General features: G+C 44.3%; 2 protein-coding genes and 2 non-coding genes across 7 annotated transcripts; all 4 read right to left on the bottom strand.

The window, feature by feature from the left end:
* Nucleotides 1–7,849: 7,849 nt before the first annotated feature.
* TRNAS-AGA lies at nt 7,850–7,931 on the bottom strand. The gene has a single exon. It is a non-coding gene; the product is annotated as a tRNA-Ser (tRNA).
* A 2,113-nt stretch (nt 7,932–10,044) lies between these two features.
* LOC100826967 (cytochrome c) lies at nt 10,045–12,779 on the bottom strand. The gene is made up of 3 exons (XM_003568378.4): nt 12,515–12,779; nt 11,487–11,620; nt 10,045–10,475 (listed from the first exon to the last, which is right to left on the bottom strand). Exons 1-3 carry the CDS (start codon nt 12,624–12,626, stop codon nt 10,380–10,382), a joined length of 342 nt encoding a protein of 113 aa, XP_003568426.1. The 5' UTR covers nt 12,627–12,779; the 3' UTR covers nt 10,045–10,379.
* Nucleotides 11,210–11,309, bottom strand: MIR5181C (microRNA MIR5181c). Its single transcript, NR_126975.1, has one exon. It is a non-coding gene; the product is annotated as a microRNA MIR5181c (primary transcript).
* A 3,690-nt stretch (nt 12,780–16,469) lies between the features above and the next one.
* LOC100831327 (serine/arginine repetitive matrix protein 1) lies at nt 16,470–22,561 on the bottom strand. Of its 4 annotated transcripts, XM_014899604.2 has the most exons (11): nt 22,248–22,561; nt 21,040–21,112; nt 20,762–20,876; nt 19,510–20,199; nt 18,173–19,246; nt 17,941–18,002; nt 17,804–17,854; nt 17,628–17,715; nt 17,347–17,433; nt 17,129–17,220; nt 16,470–17,041 (listed from the first exon to the last, which is right to left on the bottom strand). In XM_014899604.2, exons 3-11 carry the CDS (start codon nt 20,831–20,833, stop codon nt 17,017–17,019), a joined length of 2,241 nt encoding a protein of 746 aa, XP_014755090.1. In that variant the 5' UTR covers nt 20,834–20,876; nt 21,040–21,112; nt 22,248–22,561; the 3' UTR covers nt 16,470–17,016. The 4 variants fall into 4 exon arrangements, with proteins under 4 accessions (XP_014755090.1, XP_010231363.1, XP_010231364.1 ...); XM_010233061.3 differs by lacking the exon at nt 21,040–21,112; XM_010233062.3 differs by lacking the exons at nt 21,040–21,112; nt 22,248–22,561 and adding an exon at nt 21,947–22,227.
* Between the last annotated feature and the right edge of the window lie 473 nt (nt 22,562–23,034).

Here is a 23,034-nt window from a genome sequence, read left to right on the forward strand (position 1 = left end):
ACCGTCCGTATGGGTGCAAACCTGTAGGATGCAAGTGGATATTCAAGAAAAAACTTAGGACTGATGGTACTATTGAGAAGTACAACGCGCGGTTTGTGGCCAAGGGTTTTACCCAGAAAGAAGGTGAATATTTCTTTGATACTTACTCACATGTAGCTCGATTGACCACAATCAGAGTATTACTATCACTGGCTGCCTCATATGGTCTGATCGTCCATCAAATGGACGTTAAAACAGCTTTCCTTAATGGAGAGTTGGACGAGGAAATTACATGAACCAGCCAGATGGATTTGTAATAAAGGGTTATGAAGGCAAAGTGTGCAAGTTATTAAAGTCTCTATATGGCTTGAAACAAGCTCCTAAGCAATGGCATGAGAAGTTTGACAAAACTTTAACATCTGCCGGCTTTGTTGTAAACGAAGCTGACAAATGTGTATACTACCGCCATGGTGGGGGTGAGGGAGTTATACTTTGTTTGTATGTCGATGACATACTAATATTTGGGACTAACCTCAAAGTGATTGAAGAGGTTAAGACTTTTCTGTCGAAGTGCTTTGACATTAAAGACCTTGGTGTAGCTGATGTTATTCTGAACATCAAGCTCGTGAGAGGCGACAATGGTGAGATCACTTTGTTGCAATCTCACTATGTGGAAAAGATCTTGAGTCGTTTCGGCTATGCTGATTTTAAACCCTCTCCAACTCCTTATTATCCAAGCATTCCGCTTCAAAAAAATCACAGAATTGGAAGAGACCAACTGAGATATTCTCAGATTATTGGTTTGCTCATGTATTTGGCTAGCGCAACTAAACCTGACATCTCTTTTGTTGTGAGCAAACTGAGTCGGTTCAATAAGAATCCGGGAGATGATCATTGGAGTGCACTCGAGAGGGTCATGCGCTATCTAAAGGGCACAATGAGCTATGTATACACTATACTGGGTACCCCAAGGTACTTGAGGGTTACAGTGATTCAAATTGGATATCTGATGTTGATGAGTTAAAGGCCACGAGTGGATATGTGTTCACACTCGGAGGGGGCGATGTTTCATGGAAGTCTTGCAAGCAAACGATCTTAACCAGATCAACAATGGAAGCATAACTTTCAGCATTAGATACATCCACGGTTGAAGCCGACTGGCTTCGAGAGCTCTTGATGGACTTGCTGATTGTTGAAAAAACAATACCGGCGATTCTTATGAACTGTGACAATCAAACTGTGATAGTCAAAGTGAAAAGTTCTAAAGATAACATGAAGTTATCAAGACACATAAGGAGACGTCTGAAATCTGTTAGAGCAATGAGAAATTCTGGAATAATAGCATTGGGATATCCCAACGGCTAAAAATCTGGCAGATCCCTTTACAAAGGGTCTATCAAGAAATGTGATAGAATCTGCATCAAGGGAGATGGGGTTGCGGCCCACGTGAGTTACCATGGCAGTAAACCAACCTATGTGATCGGAGATCCCGTGAATTAGGACCTGAGAGACAAGTCATTGGATAATTGAGGAGAGTGTACATTCTTTATCCCACTCCGTTGATGATGCATTACTCTCATGTACTGTATGGTAGGTTGTTTAACTTAATGTGTTCTGACGCGTTGCATTAATTTGCAAGGAAGATACTGTCCTATAGAGTAGTCTCTAAAGAACACACCTATATGAGCCTGACTGTTGGTCGCAGTTTATGAGATTTGGTTGGTCTCTAGTAAGCTCATGAAAAGGCCTGAAGAATGACTTATATGCTCCACACCGCGGGGTAGCATTCGGCAGCCCAGTAACAGACAACAATTTAGTGAAACTCTAACACAGAAAACTGACAATTTAAGGTTTGTCCATTGTTCAATTGTGCGTGAGTGAAGCTATTTGTTTAGGTGGATGTTCAACCTTAACCGGTCTCCACTGAAACGCTGGTATATCAAAACAGAGTTTTGGATCAATGGCAATTTTATGTGCTTATGAGATATTGTGGGGGATTGTTGGAATTTTGGGTTAGGCCCAAGGCCCAATCTGAAATTAGTTCTTGGAAAATCTCAAAAGCCCATTCATGGAGTGGGATGAGGAAATGGGAATAGTCCCACCTTGCTAGTTTAGGGGGAATTGGACCAATATATAAGATATGTTGGTTCTCACCTCTTGAGCAAGTGAGCAAAGGAAATCCCCACGCGCGCTCCTCCTTCTACTCCTCCGCTCGCCTCGTCACGACGCGCGCGCGGGCGTTGCGTTTCGTGGATCGATTTCGAGTTCGAGTCGTGCCGTGCCGGGTCGGTGCGAGCCGGGGTCGTGCTTATCTTTTTGGCAGTCAGAATCAGAATCCGTTGCGGACGCGTAACAAATCCCGATAATTGCGAAGTCGGTTTTGGTTTCCTAAACCGAACCGAAGTCCGCCTGCGTGCCTATATAATAGGACGACTGCAGCCTCCGGACGTACCACACCACAACCCTAGCCGTCACGCCCACGATCCAATCTCGTTGTTCGCCACAAACTGCTACTCCATCCCGTCGACAGCGTGCACAGATCATCGGGAGAGCAGGCCTCCGGAACCCCGACCTTCGAGATCCTGTCCGAGAGACGGTCGATAAGCTTTTTGGGGAGCGTTCTCACGCGACTGCTCGCTTCTTCACGTCCCTATTTCGTCGGCATCTTCAACACCAATGGCTGACGACCTCGGAGATCCCGCGGCTCAGGCTACCGCTCTAGCTCAGCAGCAGCAGGCTGGCCAACTCCAAGCACAACAGCAGGCTGCCCAACTCCAAGTCCAGACAACTGCTGCTGCACAGGCGCTGGCCGCTGCCCAGGAGGTAGTCAACGCTGATACTGCTGCCGGCGTGAACATCGACGCCACCGGACTCGTCACCGACCTCAACAAACAAACACAAGAAAAGAGTACCACACCGTACGTAATCTGCTCTTTCTTGTTGATTTTGATTAGTAGTTCTATTATTCATGCCGTGAAATTAGATGAGTTTTATTGCTGCGCGTTGCTATTTAATTTGTCTAGTTTGCATGATATAATATGCTACATGTTTTACACATTGTTTTTCTGGATTAAATATTCATCGAAATTACCTAATTATTCAACATAACTGACAGACTTTTCGTACCGCACGAAAGCAGTACAGTACAAAAGCTGGGCACTGGAATCTTTAGAACAACGAACCATGTGTGACCCTCCTACCGTTCTACCGTCCCAAATTTGGCATCTGTTGTCACCAAACTTCGCTAAGATTTTCTATTCATTTTACGGAATTTATAATGAGTGAACGCTTGCTCTTTATTCTCCTGGAGTGAACGTTCTACTGGTTGTCCGATCAGAAAGACGTGGCTACGATCACACCATTTTTGCGGGCAACTTTAGTGAAACGGGCAGTGGCAACTTGCCATTCGTAAATGGCAACTTAGTTCTGTGGGCTAGCAACTTTAGTCCGCGATGGTGGGTTCTGTGAGGCTAGCAATTTTATCTGTCACACGGAAAGGATATGGATGAACGTTCTCTTCCTATTCTTCTTCTTCTTTTTCTAGATAAGATCTCAAATTTGTTGGCTACGAGAACTTTAAATTTGTCTCACGCATATGAAGAAAAAATTAAAACACTCCCGTGGTATATGAACTTGGCATCCGAGAGCAATCTAGTCCATCAACTCCGAGAACGTGTTTTCAGGACCTTATTTTATTTTAAAAAAAACTGGATGAGAGACCAAAGGTGTGGCCTTAAGAAATTAATATATTTTTTAGATTTTGATTTTGACCGTGCAGAAGATTTTATGAGAATGTTTTGTTATTATTTAACCAATCTCACAAGCAAGAAATTCAAATTAGCCACGTTTAAAGAATTTAATTCAATAATCCAATTAAATCAAATAATATTCAAGATATTTTTTGAATACCTAAAAGTCTACTTTAATAATATAAGCATTTTCCTAGCATGAAAACACAAGGTTTGATTGTTCGCAAAGCAATGTTAGCGTCTAATTTACGTACGTCCCATCTTCTATGTGTGCATATATTTCTAAGTGCAAAATATGACATCAAGAAGGTATCTGTAATCTATATAAAGTTAATCCGTACTAAGAGTCACTAATATTTGCAAGCTCAACATGCAAAATATTCACATATCAAGTTGATTTCCACTCAACACAACATGTAATACATATCATCAAGTTGATTTCCACTAAACGCAACATGCAAAGTATCCACATCATCAAGTTTGTCCCCACTAATCCCCATCATGTGCATGAAAAGTATCCACGTCACCATTTACATCATATGCTTGCAACCCCTCTAGCAGTTCATTTTTGTGGCCCCTTCGACGATTCAACATTTAAGTTTCCTAAGACTTTTCACCTTCACGTCACGTACTATATAAATATTTCACCAAGTACTTATATTTTCATGATAGAGAGTGGATTTTTGGCCTGTACGTTCACTGGATTGTACTATCGAGCTACCCATTGTTGTTCAAAGATTCGTGCGCCCGCATGTCAAGTCAGAGGAGCGGTCCGGAACATCTCCAAATCAACTAGAAAAAAAATAACAACATCTCCAAATCAACTGGAAAAAATTCCCTCACCATCCGGATCCATAATAACAACATCTCCAAATCAACTGGAAAAAATTCCTTCACCATTCGGATCCACAATAACAACATCTCCAAATCAACTGGAAAAAAATCCACAGGAACAAAAACTACAAGAAATAGCACCATGGCTTCCGCTCCGCCCTCTCCCTCGCCATCGACGGCTTTAGCGATGGGATCTGGTGACAGAAGTTCGCCCATGCTCCATGTTGCTGCTGCTGAAGCATTCGAGCCATGGGCTTCTTTCTGTGGGCCAAAGAGTTCTTCCCCGCCAAGGTTCAAGAAGACGAGGCTCGTGAGACACGCGATGCGGCCGGTGGGCTCGACGCTGCCCCTGTGCCAGAGGCCCTCCTGCATGCGGATCTCCTCCACCTTGTTGCGGAGAAGCGCGACGAGGATTAGCCGAGGGCCGGCAGCGACAGCGGCGGGGAAGCTACTACTCGCGGTCGCAGAGAGAGAGAGAGAGAGGAAATGGAGGAGGCGTGTCCTAGGAGCGAGAAATGGGGACGGGATGGGGAATCTGTTACGGGTTTTGGGGGAGAGACAGGGTCGTGGGGTACATGGGCCGATGTCAAATCGTTCTTCATCCTACTCCAACCCTACTCAGCGCGTCCCAGTTTAGCACCCGGGTGTCCTTCTGGCACTGATCTTGCCGAACCGCTTGTGATCGGACGGCAAAGACAGTACAGACCAGTGGATGTACAGGCCAAACTACATTTCTCTTTCATGATATGTATGTTGATCCTTGTAAGAACCTCGGATATTCAATTTCCCGAAGCTTTTCTTTCTGGTTTCCTCAAAGTTATTAATATTCATGTACATCAAAATTATTCCTATTGTTTTGTTGCATACGAGTTATATATGGATGAAAAAGTCATTTGGCCCCATGGTATTCATATTTCTTTTGCATTTGATCATATATAAACCGTTTGTTCCTAACATCATGTCAAGATGTGTAAACATAACTGTCTGCGGTAACACGTGGGGGATTATCTAATTTATAATACACCCGTCACTAATGAGAGAAGGCAAGAGACACGACGCTTACAAGTGTCTACTCGCAAAAGAAAAACGCTCAATCAATGACAGGTCATATCTATAGTTGACTAAGCAAAATATCGCTTGAAAGATATTTGTTCGGTGCAAGTTATTCCACGCCAATAATTAATTCTGGTCCGAATAAATGCGCTTGGAAGATATGTTCGGCACGATTGCGTCATGATTTATTTCCTTCTGTGATTCGTGAATTAGTCATTGTTTTGTTGTTTATCAATCGTGGTTGGTTAGTAATTGTCATAATCCTAGTGTCATTTAGTTATTTGTAAACCTTCTGGCTAGGAAGGTGGTTGTTATTGTCTTTTATTAAGAAATTTTAGAAAAAGATATTGCCTGATAGTTGGAAATTTAATTTGTCCTCATGCGTGTACTCCGTATGTTTTTGGCACCATTGGATCCAGCGCCATCATGATAGCATGGACCATGAAAGTAAAAATTTCCAGACATTATGAAAAATTCATCCCAAAACTAATACCAACTATCGTGTAACTACATTACGTAGTAATTTTTTATCTTTCACTCAACTGCCATCGGGGTAAGATCTTGAACCAACGGTGTCAAATCCACCACCATTACAAGGCTCTGCTTCCAAGCCACTGCCCGCCATAAGTTTTTCTTGTTAATTAATGAGATGATGCAAAAAATTTACATCTTTTTTAAAGGCACCGCTGCCAGGCTAAGATCCGACACTGACAGTGCAGATCAGCCTTACCACCACCTTTTGGCATAGGTTCGCACCGCGCATCTCCAAATGGATGGATCCACGATGACCCAGGAGCCTATTGTGAGCATTCCAAAACGAACCGCTCCTAGCGAGAGAGGATCTAGCGGCGATCCCGTCTGCCCCGACACTACACTGGCCAGCCTCCGTTCCCTGCCTCATCCGTCCGCCGCTCAAGCGACAGGAGGGGCTAGGGACCCCGGTGCTTCAACTCCGGCGTGTAGTTATGGTTTGGCTGTTGTTTTCTTGAGGCGTTGCTTCTATGGAGGAGACGACGCTGCGTTGGAATAATTTGCCTATGCTCTTCCATCTTGGCGTCGCTTCAACCGTGGCATCGAGAGGCAAGTGGCTCGGTCGTCTCGCGATCTCTGGATTTGATTTAGTTGGATTCAATTGGATTTAATGCTTTTGGAGCTTATTTCAATTTGTTGCTTGTAATGGTTAAATGGTAACTGAAAATTGTCATGATCCATGGTGGACCCTTTGAGTTATCCACTCATTCACTACACTGTTATTTCTAGGCCTTTCTACTCGCTTTTTCCTTTAATCCTTCCACCATTTAACTTTTTGACTCTATGGCTCATATTGGCATGACTTTTCCTAGTTGCACCAAAATCGGATGTGGTTTTGGTGTACATGGTCACTGCTGCATAGGATCAATTCAAAGTCTGGCTCATATGAGGTATTTATTTTACTACAACATATATGTTGTCTATGCTTCTTTTGCTCTAGATAAAAATTAAGAGTACGTCGAGATGATATTCTCAATCTGTAATAATTTAGTCTTTCAAAATACATGATTTTCTCTAATTATTCTGAATTCTCTAATTTTTTGTAATCTAATGAATATTTTTGTTGTTTTCAGAATTATTTCATCTGTGACTTATTATCTTGATTTTTTCCTACTCCCCCCCCCCCCCCCTCCCGCTTTTTTCTTACAAAAATGGCAAAATGGATTAAGAAGATCTCCCCTGTGGTGTAAGGGAATACCCTATGCTCATGAAAATTCCGCATGTGGATTTAGAACCGATATCTACCCCATGCAACTAGAAGAGTCCTTCCAACATCTACATCTCTAGATGTTTAAGACATTGCAAATCGGAGAACCTGAAGAGCGCAAGTAGTAACTAACACTTTGATATTTTTCAGGAAAATGGCACAAGAGATGCGCATTTTAGGTGCAAATATCACACCGCCCTTAGCTAAATTTAGACTGAATCATCAAGTTTTAGTTGGATCATGCATATCAATTTTTGTTCCGAATGAACATTTAAGATGCTTAGCATTTACAGATGATTCAAAGTGCCATAGCAAAAATATAAAGCTTAAATGGGTGTACGGACGGAGAAACTTTATGCATATGTTTAGCGTCTAATTCATGAGCGGGACAAACAAGTGAAATTATCGTCAAATGCTGATTTGAGTTGTGAACATTTGTCTTGTTCCTCTGCCGAAAAACCACGCAAGTTTGCATCGAATGAATGGAAACAAAAACCGTGGTCGGCAGGATTCGAACCTGCGCGGGCAAAGCCCACATGATTTCTAGTCATGCCCGATAACCACTCCGGCACGACCACATGATGTAAACATATGTATTACAAATAGTTTATACCTGGTACTTTGCATCCAGCCGTTGAGGCTCCCGGTCCGAGAGCGTGACCGGCCCACCTAGCAAAGCTTCTTAGGACCTGACGAGCAAAACCAAGCGTCTGAACCAGGCTTCCAGATCTAAGATAACTTGGCCCCAAGAAACGGCAGGGTTGTGGAAAAATGTGTTTTATTTTTATCAAAATGGAACTATTCATTGTTAGTTTTTTCAGTGTCGTATGACGAATTTGGTGTGAAGTTGTTTATGCGACTTTAATTTGCACCTCCTTGCATTACAAATATGTTTGGTCGTTGGTTTACTGGGATAGAAAAATCAAAAATCCCTTTAATCGTTCATCCGTGTTGGGTCTTGCAATTTGTTGGTTTCTTTGGAAATGCAAGAACGGTTTGATTTTTGACAAGAAGAAAGTTTCCCAATTTTTTGTAGGTTGTTTTTTGGCAACACTGGCTCTGTCCTTGTTTTCTGCTGCTTCCAATGGTGGCCAGAAAGCATATGAAATTTAGATGCAACTGTATGGAGACGACAGCAGAGGAGGTCTATGGTCCATTTTGGGTGGTGCGTGGGCCTTATGCTCGAGAATGGATGACTTGTCTTGCCTTTTGTTTTTTCATTTGAGCAGTAGCTGTGAAGGATGATACGGTTCTGATTTTTAATACGATGCAAAGAAGAGGGGTACTTCCTCTTTTTTCAAAAAGAAAAAATGCCAAATCTTAACAGCAGTCACCGACCACGGCATACAGGGATATACGTTGCGTTCTAAATTACTCCCACCAAAATTTAACTTGATCCAATCAACTAATTTATTTTCATTATTAGGCTATATAGTAGCATCCGGTAATATACAAGACCTAGAGACACATCTACCTATCTGCATCAGACACTGGCACTTTGATTATGTAGATTTTTACCCAAAAAAAGGATTATGTAGATTGCCAAATGTGTGCTTCAAACTTTATCCGATGCAATCAATCTATGTAGGCAATCGGATCTAAACCATCCGGTGTAGATTAAGGCGGGAACCTGGTGTTATCAAGGATGGGGTGATTACGTGGCTTATGGCAAAAAAAACATGTTGAAGTCGGTGTTTTGATATCCACCACATGTTTTAGAGCTGATGGTCCACGTGTATAATTCAGAATGAAGCTTTATACATGAGTGCGTCTGTCTCTATTTAGGACATCTACAGTAGTAGAGTGCATGTGTCTTCAAACTAATTCTACAGTACATGATTTTTTAGCAGTAAATGCGATTTCATACAATAGTGCAAAGACTGTCTTTTTCTTTAAGAAAGCCATCATTGTGACTTTATTGATTAGGAAATAAGCTTACATCGTCCACTAAAAAATGGATAATAAAATTTGGTGGGTCAACCAGCTAAACAATCCGTTGGGATCCCCCCTGACTCTTAGACGTAGTTAAGAGTCTTCTCTTCTCCATCCTATTTCTCTTTCTTCAACACCAACAAATTTCAAATAAGAGTGAATTATTTTCAAAATGTGACAACTTTTTTCAAGCTGACTATGAAGAATTATATTATCGTATTAAAAAAACAAAACCAAGAAAATAAGAGAGAATTCAAAATGTGAAACGTACTTCTCATCTAAACCACGTTGTACATCTAATGGCTCACAATAAAAGTTTCCAAGTCTATACCTAGCGGGAATTGATACGTCCCAGTACTAACCGCTAGCGTAGACGTCTTCAAAAAACAACCTTACTACTCCCTCACTCCCATATTAAATGGCTCAAATTTGAGCTATCTGTACCCAAAAAAATCTAGATACATTTAATAAAAAATAACACCATCCAAAAAAACATACTCCCTGCATTCCATAAAGATTGGCACGGCTTAGTTCAAAACCATAAAGCATTCCATAAAGATTGGCACGGCTTAGTTCAAAGCCATGCCAAACAGAGGGAGTTCAAGCTACTGTATGTATTGATTATTAACATTCCACAACTTGCCACCGCGCACTAGCCAGATAGCTGCCAAAATGATTCAACTCCATGCCGCAGTATGGACGCTATCAATTGGTAAACAAGATATCAAAATCAATATCGAAGGAAAACATAGTCAGACAGAGGATCAACATCAAACTCAGATTTGACAATTTATAGAATTAACATTCAAGCTTAATATCAAAACATTAAAGATCTGGGTGCATCCAGTCCCACCGCCACCTGGTGGTCAAAATATGCGTTACTGGGATTTTCCAGCAGCTGAATAAAAAGATTGTCGAACACTCATCCAGCTAAACCTAGAGATATGGAACCCATACCATAAGAACGAAATTCAAAAGACCAAACTGTCTCGTGGATCACACCCCGTTAAACCAGAGTGGCTTTAGCGTCTAATCTTTTTATTGTACTGTAAAACGAATTCCCTCATATGACAAGATTATAGCAGCATGCACTTTCAAGAGGAGGTTGCTTCCTTCAGGTACGAAATGAGATCAGCACGGTCCTGTGGCTTCTTCAGCCCAGGGAAGACCATCTTGGTTCCAGGAATGTACTGCACGAAAATAACAAAGTTTGTGTTAACAGATAACATTGCAGAATGGGGAAATTAGAATGACAAGATATATCAGGACACCCGCTAGAACATGAATCAAGGATTTCAAAGTAACTATAAGCAGGCCTGCTGCAGCTCTCAAAAGGTCAACACTGCTGCAAATAAATATTGCCCTAGTACAACATACAAATTATCATCGCAGACAGATATGTAGGAAAAAATTCTAGTATGTGCCAAATGAAATCAAGTAATATAGGACAAACTTGAGATGTGTTTCAGTATTATTAAACATAACAACAGTATAAGCAAAGCAACACAGTCCCCAAAACATCTGCTCATAGCTAAACATAGCTTCCCCCAACTAGCCAGCAACATCTAGTTTCTGATATCCAGGACAAAATTTTCAAGGATTGTCAACAGAAAATATCTTTTACTACCTCAAAAGTTCTAAGCCCCTCTACAGTTCAACAAACCCCATTCACAATATGAAGATGATAAACTATTGTCATCTACAAGAGGCAGTATCTCTCAAAATATATAATCTCAGATTAGATAAGCTAAGGTCCTATTCCGATACATATACTAGAAAAAGAGAATCAAACTAAACAGAATCTCTAAGTAACTTAAGTGATTAATAATCATACATGCTTAGTTGCTTACAAGTTACAAGGCTTAATGGATAGTCTCATACAGATACAAACACCATAAATCATTCACTAAGTCAAAGGTTATCCAAGATTCTACTCCCTACAATCCATAAGAAGTGTTTCAGATTTTGTACTAACTTAGTACTAAATCCGAGACACTTATTGTGGACCGGAGGGAGTATAGTTTTTGCAAGGACATACATGCCATAGCATGAGAATACTTCATATTGTCATCCTAAAACAGTAGTACATCCCAGCATATGAAATCCTAGAATAGCTAACACTTCCTAACTAAGCATGCTACAGTACACACAATCACAGAAAATGGAACTTCTCAGTTGATTTAAGTGATTATCAACCATACCTTCTTAGGATTAAGCAGATAGTCATACAGAGTTTTCTCCTCCCAGATCACAGCCATATTCTTGTTTGCCGAGGAGTAGGAGTAACCAGGGGTAGTACCCGATTGCCTCCCAAACAGACCGTTCAAGTTCGGGCCTGCAAAGTAAAAACACAATGCTTACTAACAACTACACCAATGTTCTGGCACATTCTATGTATCCATAGACATATGCAGGCAGCAAATAGATCTCACGAAGTTGCGTCCTAGCCGGGCATGAACCTAACAAATCAGCAAATCTGCATTGACAGGAGAAGCTATGCTCAATCTTGTCAGTGCAGATTAGCTGATTTGACATAACAATCTTGAAAACAGGAAATCAAATGATAACCAGAAGTAACAAAACTAATCCCGTTCTATCGGCGAATGCCACACATCAGCAAGAACCAAATGTACATACGTCTTCAGATCAATCCTAAATTAAGAAAATCTCTGTCATCCTATAAGAGAATCGTCAATAAAATAACCACAAGCACAGGTAATACCGGGAGATTAGTCTCAAGCAGAGATAGCTCATTAGCATAAATCTCATCGAACTAATCATAGTGACTAGGCACTTCAATGCTACAAACAATCGCACAGAGGCATGCCCTGATATATTAGACCATGATCTATTAGAGCAACAAGTAAATCAGTAGCGTAACATTTCCAAGGACATACCGATGCATAGTATAACAGGAAGCAACAGAAGTTGCGAAGGATACATCTACACCTACTTCTAAAGGAACGCGAGCATCAGCAAAGCAACAAATCCACGGCCCAGTCGACTACTCCATGACCAACCGCACCAGATCTACGCACCATTTTCTCACAGCAAGAAGGGCACGAACAGATCTGTACAGCTCTCGATCTGAAACCACCGCTCTACCGCCAACAGACACAGACAAACAGAACGAACGAATCTGGGGACGAACCACACAGATCCCCATGCCGCACAACGGGGCTGTACAAGCTTAGGCGTCGGAGCAATCGGCAGAGGGGCGGTCTCTTACCTTGCTTGTGGCCGGCGCCCTTATCAACAGTGTGGCACTGCGCGCACTTGGTCTTGAAGATCTTCTCGCCGGCCTTCGGGTTGCCTGGGGGTGCCTCCGAGAACGAAGCCATCGCCGCCGCCGCACGAAGAGACTCGCCGGTAGACTCGAGGGGGAGAGGTCAAGTGGAAGTTTTGCTCGCCTTTCTGGCTTCGGGCGATTTCGTCGGGCTCGTGTTGTATAGACCCGTCTTGCGGCGAGGCGGGTACGTGAAAGTACCAGAATGCCCCTAGGATGCTTTTCACGGGGCCCACGTGGGGGAGGGGTGTTCTGGGGAAGTGGGAGGTTCGAGAAGGTTTCCGTGTCTTGGAGAAAAAGAAAGGGGGTTGGGCGGCGCGTGGATGGTGAGCGTGGGCGGGTGGAGGGCGAACGCTCCGGTCGGTGTAGGGCTCCCAGCGTACCACAAGGGCGTTTCGTGGACCGGGTCCTTGAGGGCGTTGGAGTCTCCTTTCGCTCGTGTCGAACCGTCGAAAGGTGGGGAAACGGGAATCAGGTCCGTCAGTTGGCAGGGTATGGGCAGATGGACGATCCCTGGTCGAAGATTCCGAGGAAAAACCAAGGGAAAAACTTAGAGCAACTCCACTGGCACTCGGCCGCCCCATTTCGCCTCCAGCACCAGGTCATTTGGCGGGGCGTCGGCGCACCCTTTTTTTTGAGTCCCAGCCACATCCCCTAAACGTCGCTCCTCAAAAAAATACAATTCAAACAAAAAAATTGACGCCATTTCACAGGCCGGTCCAAATCGCGAAATCGTCCAAGTTCATCAGAAGTTTCGACGATCAAAATAACATCAAACTTAAATAAAAGTGAAATCACTCGGCCCCTTCGTCTTTCGCCGGCGCTGATGGCTCTTCCGAGCCCGTCGGTGATGTAGAAATGGCCGGAGTTGCTGTTTTGAGCGGTGAGGGCGCCGATGGAGTAGAGGTGGCTGTTGCTGTTGTGGGGGTCGCCGACGTCGGCGCTCTTGCTTCAGCCAAAATGAGCCTGCGCTGGCTGTCGTACCACACCTTTACCTCGTCGTCCATGCCGGTGCTGTCGCATGTGAAGATCAACAAGTCCTCCTGCATCTTCTTTGCTGCGACATTCGCCTTGAGGATCTCGAACTTGTGATCTTGCTTCTTGGTCAAAATCGCCCACCGTGACGCCGCGACAGCCTCCCTCTTGGCGGCTTGTGCGGCGGCGTCGGACATGCACTTCTCGATGCATGTGTACAGGGGCTCCGTGGCTGGCACGACATCCCTCATTGCCTTTGCCTTCTTGTGGTCGATGGGCCGGCCTTCCGTTGCCGCCGGAGGAGCGGCTTCGGGGTCATAGGTACCGGACTTGGCAAGGCCGTTCCGCGTCTCCGTCCACTTGTCTCACGTCTCAATTCTTGCGAAGACGTGGATGAACTTAAAGTCTGCGTCGGCGTTGTCGTCTCGGAAGGCAGTGAACATGGCGACCATCTACAAGACCGGGCGTCAAATGTAAAATTGGCGACAAAAAGCTCAAAGAAGGCGTCGGCTTACCTGATCTTGGGCGCTGCTGCCGCTTGCGGGTCGCCGGCGCACCTCTTCTTGAATGCCATGACACTTGTTGCACGCTTATTGGATCATTTGCCATCGGTGCGACAAGCCGGACTCGTTGCGATCGTGGGTCACTGACATGAACTCCCGGTCGGTGACCTGGCGCTCATCATACGCCGTCTTCACACGCCTCCAATAGGTGTCGCCGGATGGATTTGCGCCGGTGAAGGGATCTTTGCTCACGATCTTTCAAGCTTCGGTGAGGCACTCGTCTTCCTTGGCGGTCCATTTGGGGCCTCGGCCTTTGCCGCTGGGATTCTTCTTCTCGGCCGCACCCTTCTTCTTCCCCTTCGGCGCAGCGACGACATGCTCCTCTGTCCCGTCGGCCCATTCTTCTCACTCTTCGGTGTCCTCGACGGCGTAAGGCTCCTCTTCTTGGGTGTAGGTGTAGTGAGCATGCTAGGAGCCGCCGTTGATCATGTCGACCATGACGGAGTCGCCTTGTGACATTCCGCCGAACGAGTTGGGCACGGGCTGGCTGCAGCCGACGTGGAATTGCTGGAAGGAGGCGGATGGCGAGGAACCGCGTAGGAGAAAGGCCCCTGCCGCAGAGGAGGTGAGGCGAAGGCGTTAGGGTTGAAACCGTTGAGGGGATATGTGGCGAAGGTGTTGGGGTTGAAGCCGCCGAGGGGATCGGTGTCGGGTTAGTCCGACGAGAACCGCGAGAGGGACGACGTGGCATTCCCCTTGTGGTCATGGGGCATATGGGGCGACACCGGCGATATGCCTGTCGGCGATGGGGACGACGAAGAGCTCCCTTGGCTGCTGCTGCTCCAGTGCTGGCCTGAGGGTGGCCACGGCACAGGAATGCCAGCCATCTGCGCCGAGGCCGCAACCCTCTGCGCCGCCATCTGCTGGGCAGGTCGGCTTTCCTCTCCTTGGCCCTCCTCTCCCGTTCACGGCGGGAGGCGCTCTCGATGTTGCGGCGGGTACAATCCGCCGCCCCGTCGGCGTTGCTCATCCCCGGCGGCCGCTCCTTCTTCTTTGATTTCTTCGCCGCTGCGTCGCCGGCCAACGTGCAACGAGGCGTTGCAAACCTCTTCGGCACCATGGTTTTTCTTGGAGCGACGGTGGTGTCGGCGACGAGAATTGGGGGAAATGGCTTGACTTTCCGCCCAGGCAGGGGGGGGGGGAGTGGAGGGAAAAGGGGAAGCCGGCGAAAATTTGGAGGGAAATTTGGATTATCTCGCCGAGAGGTGTGGCCCGTATTGCCTTTTGGCTTCAGCCGGCGCCCCGATCGCCCCCCCCCCCCTAAAGTTAGGTTCGGTTTGAGGGCGCCGACTAACTTTTTAGGCCGCGCCGACTAAAAAAACAAATTGGAGAGGCCGGCTGGGTCGGATTTTACGTGCCGGCGCCCCTAAGCCCGTTTAGGGAGCCTTTAGGGGGGCGAGTGGAGATGCTCTTAGGTCTATAATTTCAAACAATGGAAAAGAAAACGAACTACTCCAAGTCACTTATTTTACGACGGAAGGAGTAGAAAAAACCCCTTTGCATGGCGTTCTCAAGAAAAAACGTACGAGCAGAAAGTTTACTGCCATGTTCTTTTTTGTGTTTATACACGTGGGATTAAGGCAAGCACAATGTTTCAACGTTGAGACCCGTATGGTTAGCAGTTCTGGTCCATTAATTAAATTTATGTGTTATTAATACAATTCCTACTATTCAAGCAATGGGAAATCGACCGTGATAACGACTGAAACAAGATATTTCCGTACACCGTAAAAGGAATTATTTGATGATTTACTTGTTGCATGGTGAATTGGTGATGGATCCAGAGTCCACACTAAGACTGGCTAACGAGCACACTTGGTTCGTTAAGAGCTCAGTTCGTTAAAAGCAAACCCAACGTTGATCAACAAGTAGTGTTAGAAAAGTTAGGACCGATTCCGAACCGATGCTAGCTATTGCAGCATGCAGCGCTAAGAATTTTTGACTAGAATGGAATCAAGTCGAAGCTCCGGTTCTAGCTAACGTTGACTCTGTCGGTCCCACGCTGGGCTGCCTTCTCTCGTGGATGCTTCATCTCCATCCCTGCCTACTCCCTGCCGAGAAAACAGACGATTAGAATTTCTTGTTTCAGAGCTACGGTGCTTGTGTCAGGTTCTAGGAACAGATACATTCTCTTGCTCTAAGCTCGGATCGTTAACATCGTTATGATTAACCATCTGAAACTCGGTTTGTTAAGATCTCGCGAGCGTTCATTAAGCTCGTTAAGATAAATAGATGACATGTTGATCTAAAATTTTTGGCATTAGCTATTTGCTTGGAATAAATTTCCGCAATAAACAAAATATATCAAAAGCTGAACAGCGCTATAAAGATTGAAAATAACACAGTAAAAGAAAAATAACAACACAATTCGAAATCAAAATAAGTTCTTTAGTTAACGAACAGAGCCCTTAACGAGCCGAGTTAACGGGCATTCAATAAGATTGTCGAATCTAGATCTTTTCATCCCGACCTTGTCCACACCAGCGATTCCGGATGAAAACGACCTTAAAGCTTGCGATCAGTCCCACAAGGAACAAAGCATGCACGAATACTTATCTATCCAAGAAATAATTGTTCCGGATGAACATTGTCAACTCCCTTACCTTCCGAGCTTCTGAAGGTCGTGTTCTTCAGCTAAACTGTTAAAGCTCTATTTATTTCAGGTATATACAATGTTCTAAGTACTTCTTAGGCAGTAGAACTACGGCATTAGTGGATATCATACACGTAGGTACATCTACGGTTAACATGTGGCAAAAGTGGTGGTAGCGGCGCAAGATAACATCAACCATGGACATGGGAAAGTAGCAAGGATGATGCTTCAGAATGCATCGGTTTTCCTTGTCATTCGCAGTTTGACAGCCATGTTGTTCTGCAGAATCCTAGAGATGGAGACTCGATGTTGGGTTAGTGCCAGTGTGGAGTAGAAGCCCTGCACAGGACCAAAATTTAGTCTTGCAAGTCATGTTCAACATTCCGGTAAGGTAAATGATTTTGATGCCCATGATCAATTGCTTACTTTGGCTTTCTTCCACCACCGGACGGTTTATTGGGACTTGGCTTGCTCACTGTCTGAGATGGCCGGCGTGGTGGTGGTGGAGGTGGTGGTGGCTGCAGAATCAAGTGAGCAAAAGGTTCAATCCAGTTTCAAGATATAAACTCCTAAATTATGGATCCAATTAAAAGAAAATACTCAATTCTAACGATCAAAGTTGGTAACAAGATAAAAGACCATACATTTGGCACCCTCTTTACACTTCCAGTCTGTGAAGGAGTTACACTCTTTGATGCAAATACTCGAGATCCAACTGTCTCTTGCATGACCTAAAAAAATCAAGATAGCAGCAGTTACATACAGTACGTAGTATTTATTCTTGTACTTCCATCCTATCATTATAATTGTAGTTTGTCACAGATAAGAATACGATGTACCACGAGAGACTGTAAAGACTAGAATCTATCACTGCAGCACTGCGCTATTGCATGCATGCTTACTGGAAAGTTCACAGTTTTGTCACCTGCTTGTTTGACTTTCTGATGTCCTCTATGACTCGATTAGCTCTATGGCTGGAAGTCAAGATTTTCCTTGGAGGAAGATTAACAGAACTACACAAAAAAAAAGATGTGGTTATAGCAACAGGATTAAACCAATTCTGACAATCCAAAGCATTGCAGCTCCATATTGCATGAGCACCTTGATTTTTGTTTCCCACCAAGTTGAAGTTCCAATCTTTCCTTCCCGTAGCTGCCAAATGGTGCAAAAGGAAGCAATCAATATATAAATGCAAAAAGAATCAATTAACCATGTCTGAATAAGTTTGCAACAGTAACCTTTTTATTTCTGGCTTGCCAGATTTAACAAGATTTGGAGTAATTGCCTTTTGGGGAGTAACCTGTAGAGGAATAGAGAGAAAAAGAGAAATTGTACTGTAAGAAATATGCATTCCTTTCATTCCTTTCCATGGTTGACAAAACACAAGAGTTAATCCCTTTCAGCATTTTTAAGAAAAATATAACTCAAGTCGTGTTATTATTAAAAAAAGAGAAAGAGATTGGAACATACTGCTATGCGATTGGAATGTACTGCTGTGGCCATGACCCCATTTGAATCACCTGGCACTGCCCTCAATCTGATAGGTGTTTTTGGATCCAATTTTAGAGTAGTCTCTTTAGTGATAGCGCGTCTTTGTCCGGTAGAAGGGCGACATGGCATGATGGCAACGTCAGCAGGTTTTGGCGGACTATCCCTGCTAAGACGTCGTTCAGGAGTCGAAGGCCAACATGAGCTACTAACATTAGCATGCTTAAGCACAGAGTCTCTAGCGACAGGGCGTCTCTCAGCAGTAGAAGGCCTGCGTGAAGGACCAACATTGGCATGCTTTGGTGCAGTCTCTCTGGTTATAGGGCGCCTCTCGGCAGTAGAAGGACGACGAAGGGTAACAAGATCAGCATGCTTCTGTGCAGTCCCTCTGGTGACATGGTGTCTTTCAGCAGTAGATGGCCAACATGGGTTGGCAACACCAAAATGCTTTGGTGTCATCTCTCTGGTTGCAGGGCGCCTTTCGGCAGTAGAAGGTCGTCGTGGGGTAGCAACGTTGGCATGCTTTGGTGCCAACTCTTTGGTGATAGGGCGCCTATCGGCAGTGGATGGTCTATGTGGGGTTGCAACGTTGGCATGCTTTGGTGCTGACTCTTTGGTGATGGGACGTCTATCAGCAGTGGATGGTCTATGTGGGGTTGCAATATTGGCACGCTTTGGTGTCGACTCTTTGGTGATAGGGCGTCTATCAGCAGTAGATGGCCGACATGGGGTAGCAACATTTGTTTGATTTGCTGCCCGCTCCCTGGTGGCAAGGCGTCTTTCAGCAGTAGAGGGCCGGCATGGGCTAGCCATTTCAGTTGGTTTCTGTGAAACATCTCTGGTGACAGGTCGTCGTTCCCTGGTGGAGGGCCGTTGTGAAGCTGCTGAGGATGGTCTTCTAACAGCTATAACACCAGGAGATTCTTTTGCCAAAATTTTGCTTCTTCCTGTGTTGCCAACCACAGTGCTGGTTGCAGCCTTTGGCATTCTCAGTGGCTGAACAGTTCCAGACTTGGCTACCTGGTGAATCACAATGGGCTTGCTTGAATCAGGTCCCTGTAAATTGTTCACAGGAACTTTAGTATTAGTTTAGGGAATTGATAGTCTTGTTATGATTCGTAACATAAATGCAGGTATTTAAGTTTTAACACACATGATTGAGTAGTTGGTGAACATTATGGGGTCCAGCCATGATGAATTTATGATTCTTATCAGAGAACAAATCAAATGTAGATAGAACAATAATTCTGAGTTCTAACAAGATAGACACTTAATCGCATCAATAACACATCCAAATTTAGTGTGAATCACTGAATTACCTTATTAGCAAATGAGCGACCAGGAATATAACTAGAAGTTATCTTGATTGTCTTTGGAATAAGTTTTGAAGCTTGACTAATACGGGGGCATTCCTCGATAGTTCTCTTGGGATTCTCTGTAGTAACATCGGGCATTGCCAGATCATCTTTACTACATTTAGCATTTTGCTGCAACATATCCATCCTGTGAGAACAATTATCACCACTTGCATTTTCTCCGGTTTCTTCCCCAATTATCTGTAAGCCTCCAAGTGATAAAGAATGGGCCGATGAAGAAATTCCATTACTTAAGCTCTCATTATGATCCTTGTAGCATCCCAGTTCATGCTCAGGTGTGGTCTCAGCTGCTATTTGTTCCAAGAAATCTTCAACAAGTGTTCCAGATCCAGTAGGAGACCCATGTTTTGCAGCTGGTTCGTCTTCTCCTGTCTGACTAGAATCACTACCATCCCCACTGTACTCTAGATTAAGCTCAGTTTGTTGGTTTTGTTGTTGTAAAGCCTTTAGCTCCCTAATTCTCTTAAAGTATTCTTCAAAGTATGCCTTCTTCTTAGCAACCAATCCATTGAACTTAACAAACTCCTCAGTACGCCTGTCGTTGGTAAAAACAGACCATTTCTCCCATGCTAGCGATTCCAAATCAAATCTTCCAAAAGATATGGAACCATGGTCAAACACTTGAGGTGTTCCCTGGAGGAAGAGAAAACACAGGTAAAAAAAAGTAAAACTATTCATGAAGGTGATGGTTCTTCACTTACAAAAGGCTATTAGCTCCTAACGAAGCCTTTAAGTTCACAACACTAAATGACATAAGAAATGTCTGAGGGTAGCTAGCATGAAATTCCAGCAATTTCAATTGCGTCAGGTAGATAGGTACTTGCAATTTTCGCGCCATACACGTCCGAGCCCTGTGCTCCAAAGAGGGTACCTCATGGTTGTTTCTCCTTAGTTAAAAAAAGGCCAAAGAGGTGAGTCCCTGTTGGTCTTTTTTTTAAAGCAGCTGAACATGTTTACTGGTGGTGCACCGTCATAGCTCAAAGTGAAATTTTATGACGGCATGCATGAAAAACAGCATTTTAGGCATTTCAACCTGTGACACTTCAAAAGGTTTCTATGTTCGCCACTCTTTGACTGAACATCATATATTCTGATGAAATATATGGTTACAGCATACCTGGAAGTCTTAGCCATTTTACTATATCTGGCAAGTTTTTTACTGAAATTGTACATACAATGATCAGAGAGAAATTACCTGAGAACTATCCTGCACAGATGATTCCTCATGCGGCCATGCAAAACAGTTTTGATTTACTTCTGTTGCCATAGTATATCGTGTTCTAGTTCATTATAGATGTAATTTCCAGACTCTGTAAAATAAAACAAGGCATAACCATAAGTAGAAATCCATAATTGAAGTTTCATTTAGACAATCAAGCACAAGATTACTTGAACTATCTACTGTTTTTAAGATGAGGAGTGAAATATCTGGAGCTAGGTCCACTAGAAAATCTCTAAACCCAACCCACCAACCTGGTTTTAATCCAATCTGTGGCATCTATTATAAGAACAAGTGCTATCCAACAAGGAAGAATGTGATCTTTGCCTGGCATAGAAATTTAATGGAACTAATGTTCAGTAAACTCTCAAACACCATATCACCATTTATCATGCACTGAAAACAGCATAAATCCCCCAAAAGTCCACACTGTTTTGGAATCGATAATTTCTCATCCCCACGAATTAACTCATGAATCATGATCACTGCTAACAACATCATTGGATCCTTAACACCTGTCTCACCATACCTACCCTCAGAAGTTAACAGGTCACCTACACGAAATTTCTGCAATATATATTCTAGAACTAGTCAAACAAGTAAACGTAACCCGACAGGAAAAGATGCATTATTTTACTATAACCAAGCTAAGTTCTTGAGTGATTTCCTCAAACGCCTGCAAGCATGCGGCCGGATTCCATAGTTGATTACTCAACAAGGGAGCAGCAAACAAAACCAAAAGTGAGCATTCCAGATATACCGGTTACTGCTAAATCCTTGAAATTGGAGCATTTGAGCAATAGATTTAAACAGAAACTGACAAAGAACTCACGCTTAGACACAGCAAGAGAGCGGCAAGCATGAATGGTCGTTCAACTACTGAAAACCCCAACCCTTGACAGGATTTGGCATGGTTACGATTAAACACATCAAAAGAGAACACCAGGAGCGCGCAACCACGACATATAGAAGTTAAGCCTTCATTTACGACCAAATCTAGAAAGTTTCTAAAGAAAATTTGCAGAAATCACGCCCTAGATTACGTCCTTACCAAGTGACAGGGTGCGGATCTAGATGCTATGCGGGGTGCGCAACCAAAATTTGCGGAGACTTGTTTGGGTTTTAAGTAATCACTGCACTGCACGACTGAAAAGCTCATACCTCCAAAACCAAAAGATTGCGTACGGAGTGGAGACAGGGACGCGATGTCGCCACGGGGTAGAACGGGACGGGACGGCGACAGCCTCTAGGGCACAGCGGTGGACCGGTGGTAGGCCGGAGGAGAGATTCTAGACCCGCATTGGGCCGGATTGGAGAGCTTGGGTAGGTCGGAGCAAGAGGAAAGGTACAAGATGGTGGAGAGGAGAGGAGAAAAGCTTGAGCCGTGGAGTACGAGATGGTTCAGGTATGCAAGCAAACAAGCAGTCCACCACAGAGCACGGGCCAGAAGAACCAACCCTACCTGGAACCGCTCGCCGCCGGTATGCCGCCGGCCGGCCGGTCGGCGAAGATCGGAGCGGCACTCAGATCCAGGGGTGGAAACTGCTACTGGAGAGCGCGCCCCGTGCTGTGGTCTCTGGCTACTCTGCGTCTCTGCCTACGGTTGGGCGTACCAAGAGAGCTTTTTTCCTTTCCTCGGTTTGATTTGTTTGTTTCTTCTAGCGCGGCTGGTGCTGTGACGGCATGTAGGGTGGCGTTATTGCTACGGGGAGCGGCGGAGGGAGAGAGGGATCCATTCCTTGCGTACTTCAAGCCGGATTAGGTGCGTGTTAGCGAGAGGAGAGGACAGAGTGTGAGTGACTGTCAAGTTTACCAGTACTACTCCTGCTCAGGTCACCTTTGCGGCCCAAGAGACTTTCTCCTTTTATCTTCCCAATTAACAATTCCCAATTAACAAGTGTGTCGTGTAATTAGTCATTTTTTTCTAATTTTAGGTACTCCCTCGGTCCCAAATTGACATGTGTGTCGTGCAAATTCAAATTCACGTCACTTATTTCCGGACGGAAGTAGTACAGTAGGAATTAACTGACGCGGATTTGCATAGATTCTTATACAAATCCACGACGGTTAATTCGGTACGGAAGGAATATAATGTTTGGATTGTTACCGAAGTATATCATGGCAACCAAAAATTTGGTCTAGTTTGAATGGATAGCGATTATTTGGCATGCCAAATCTTTTTAGCAATGGGCAATTAAGGGGCTGTTTGGATGGTGACCAAATATTACCCTACCAAATTTTTGGTCATT

This window comes from Brachypodium distachyon, chromosome 2 (assembly GCF_000005505.3).
Source record: "Brachypodium distachyon strain Bd21 chromosome 2, Brachypodium_distachyon_v3.0, whole genome shotgun sequence".
NCBI classification, from domain to species: Eukaryota; Viridiplantae; Streptophyta; class Magnoliopsida; order Poales; family Poaceae; genus Brachypodium; species Brachypodium distachyon.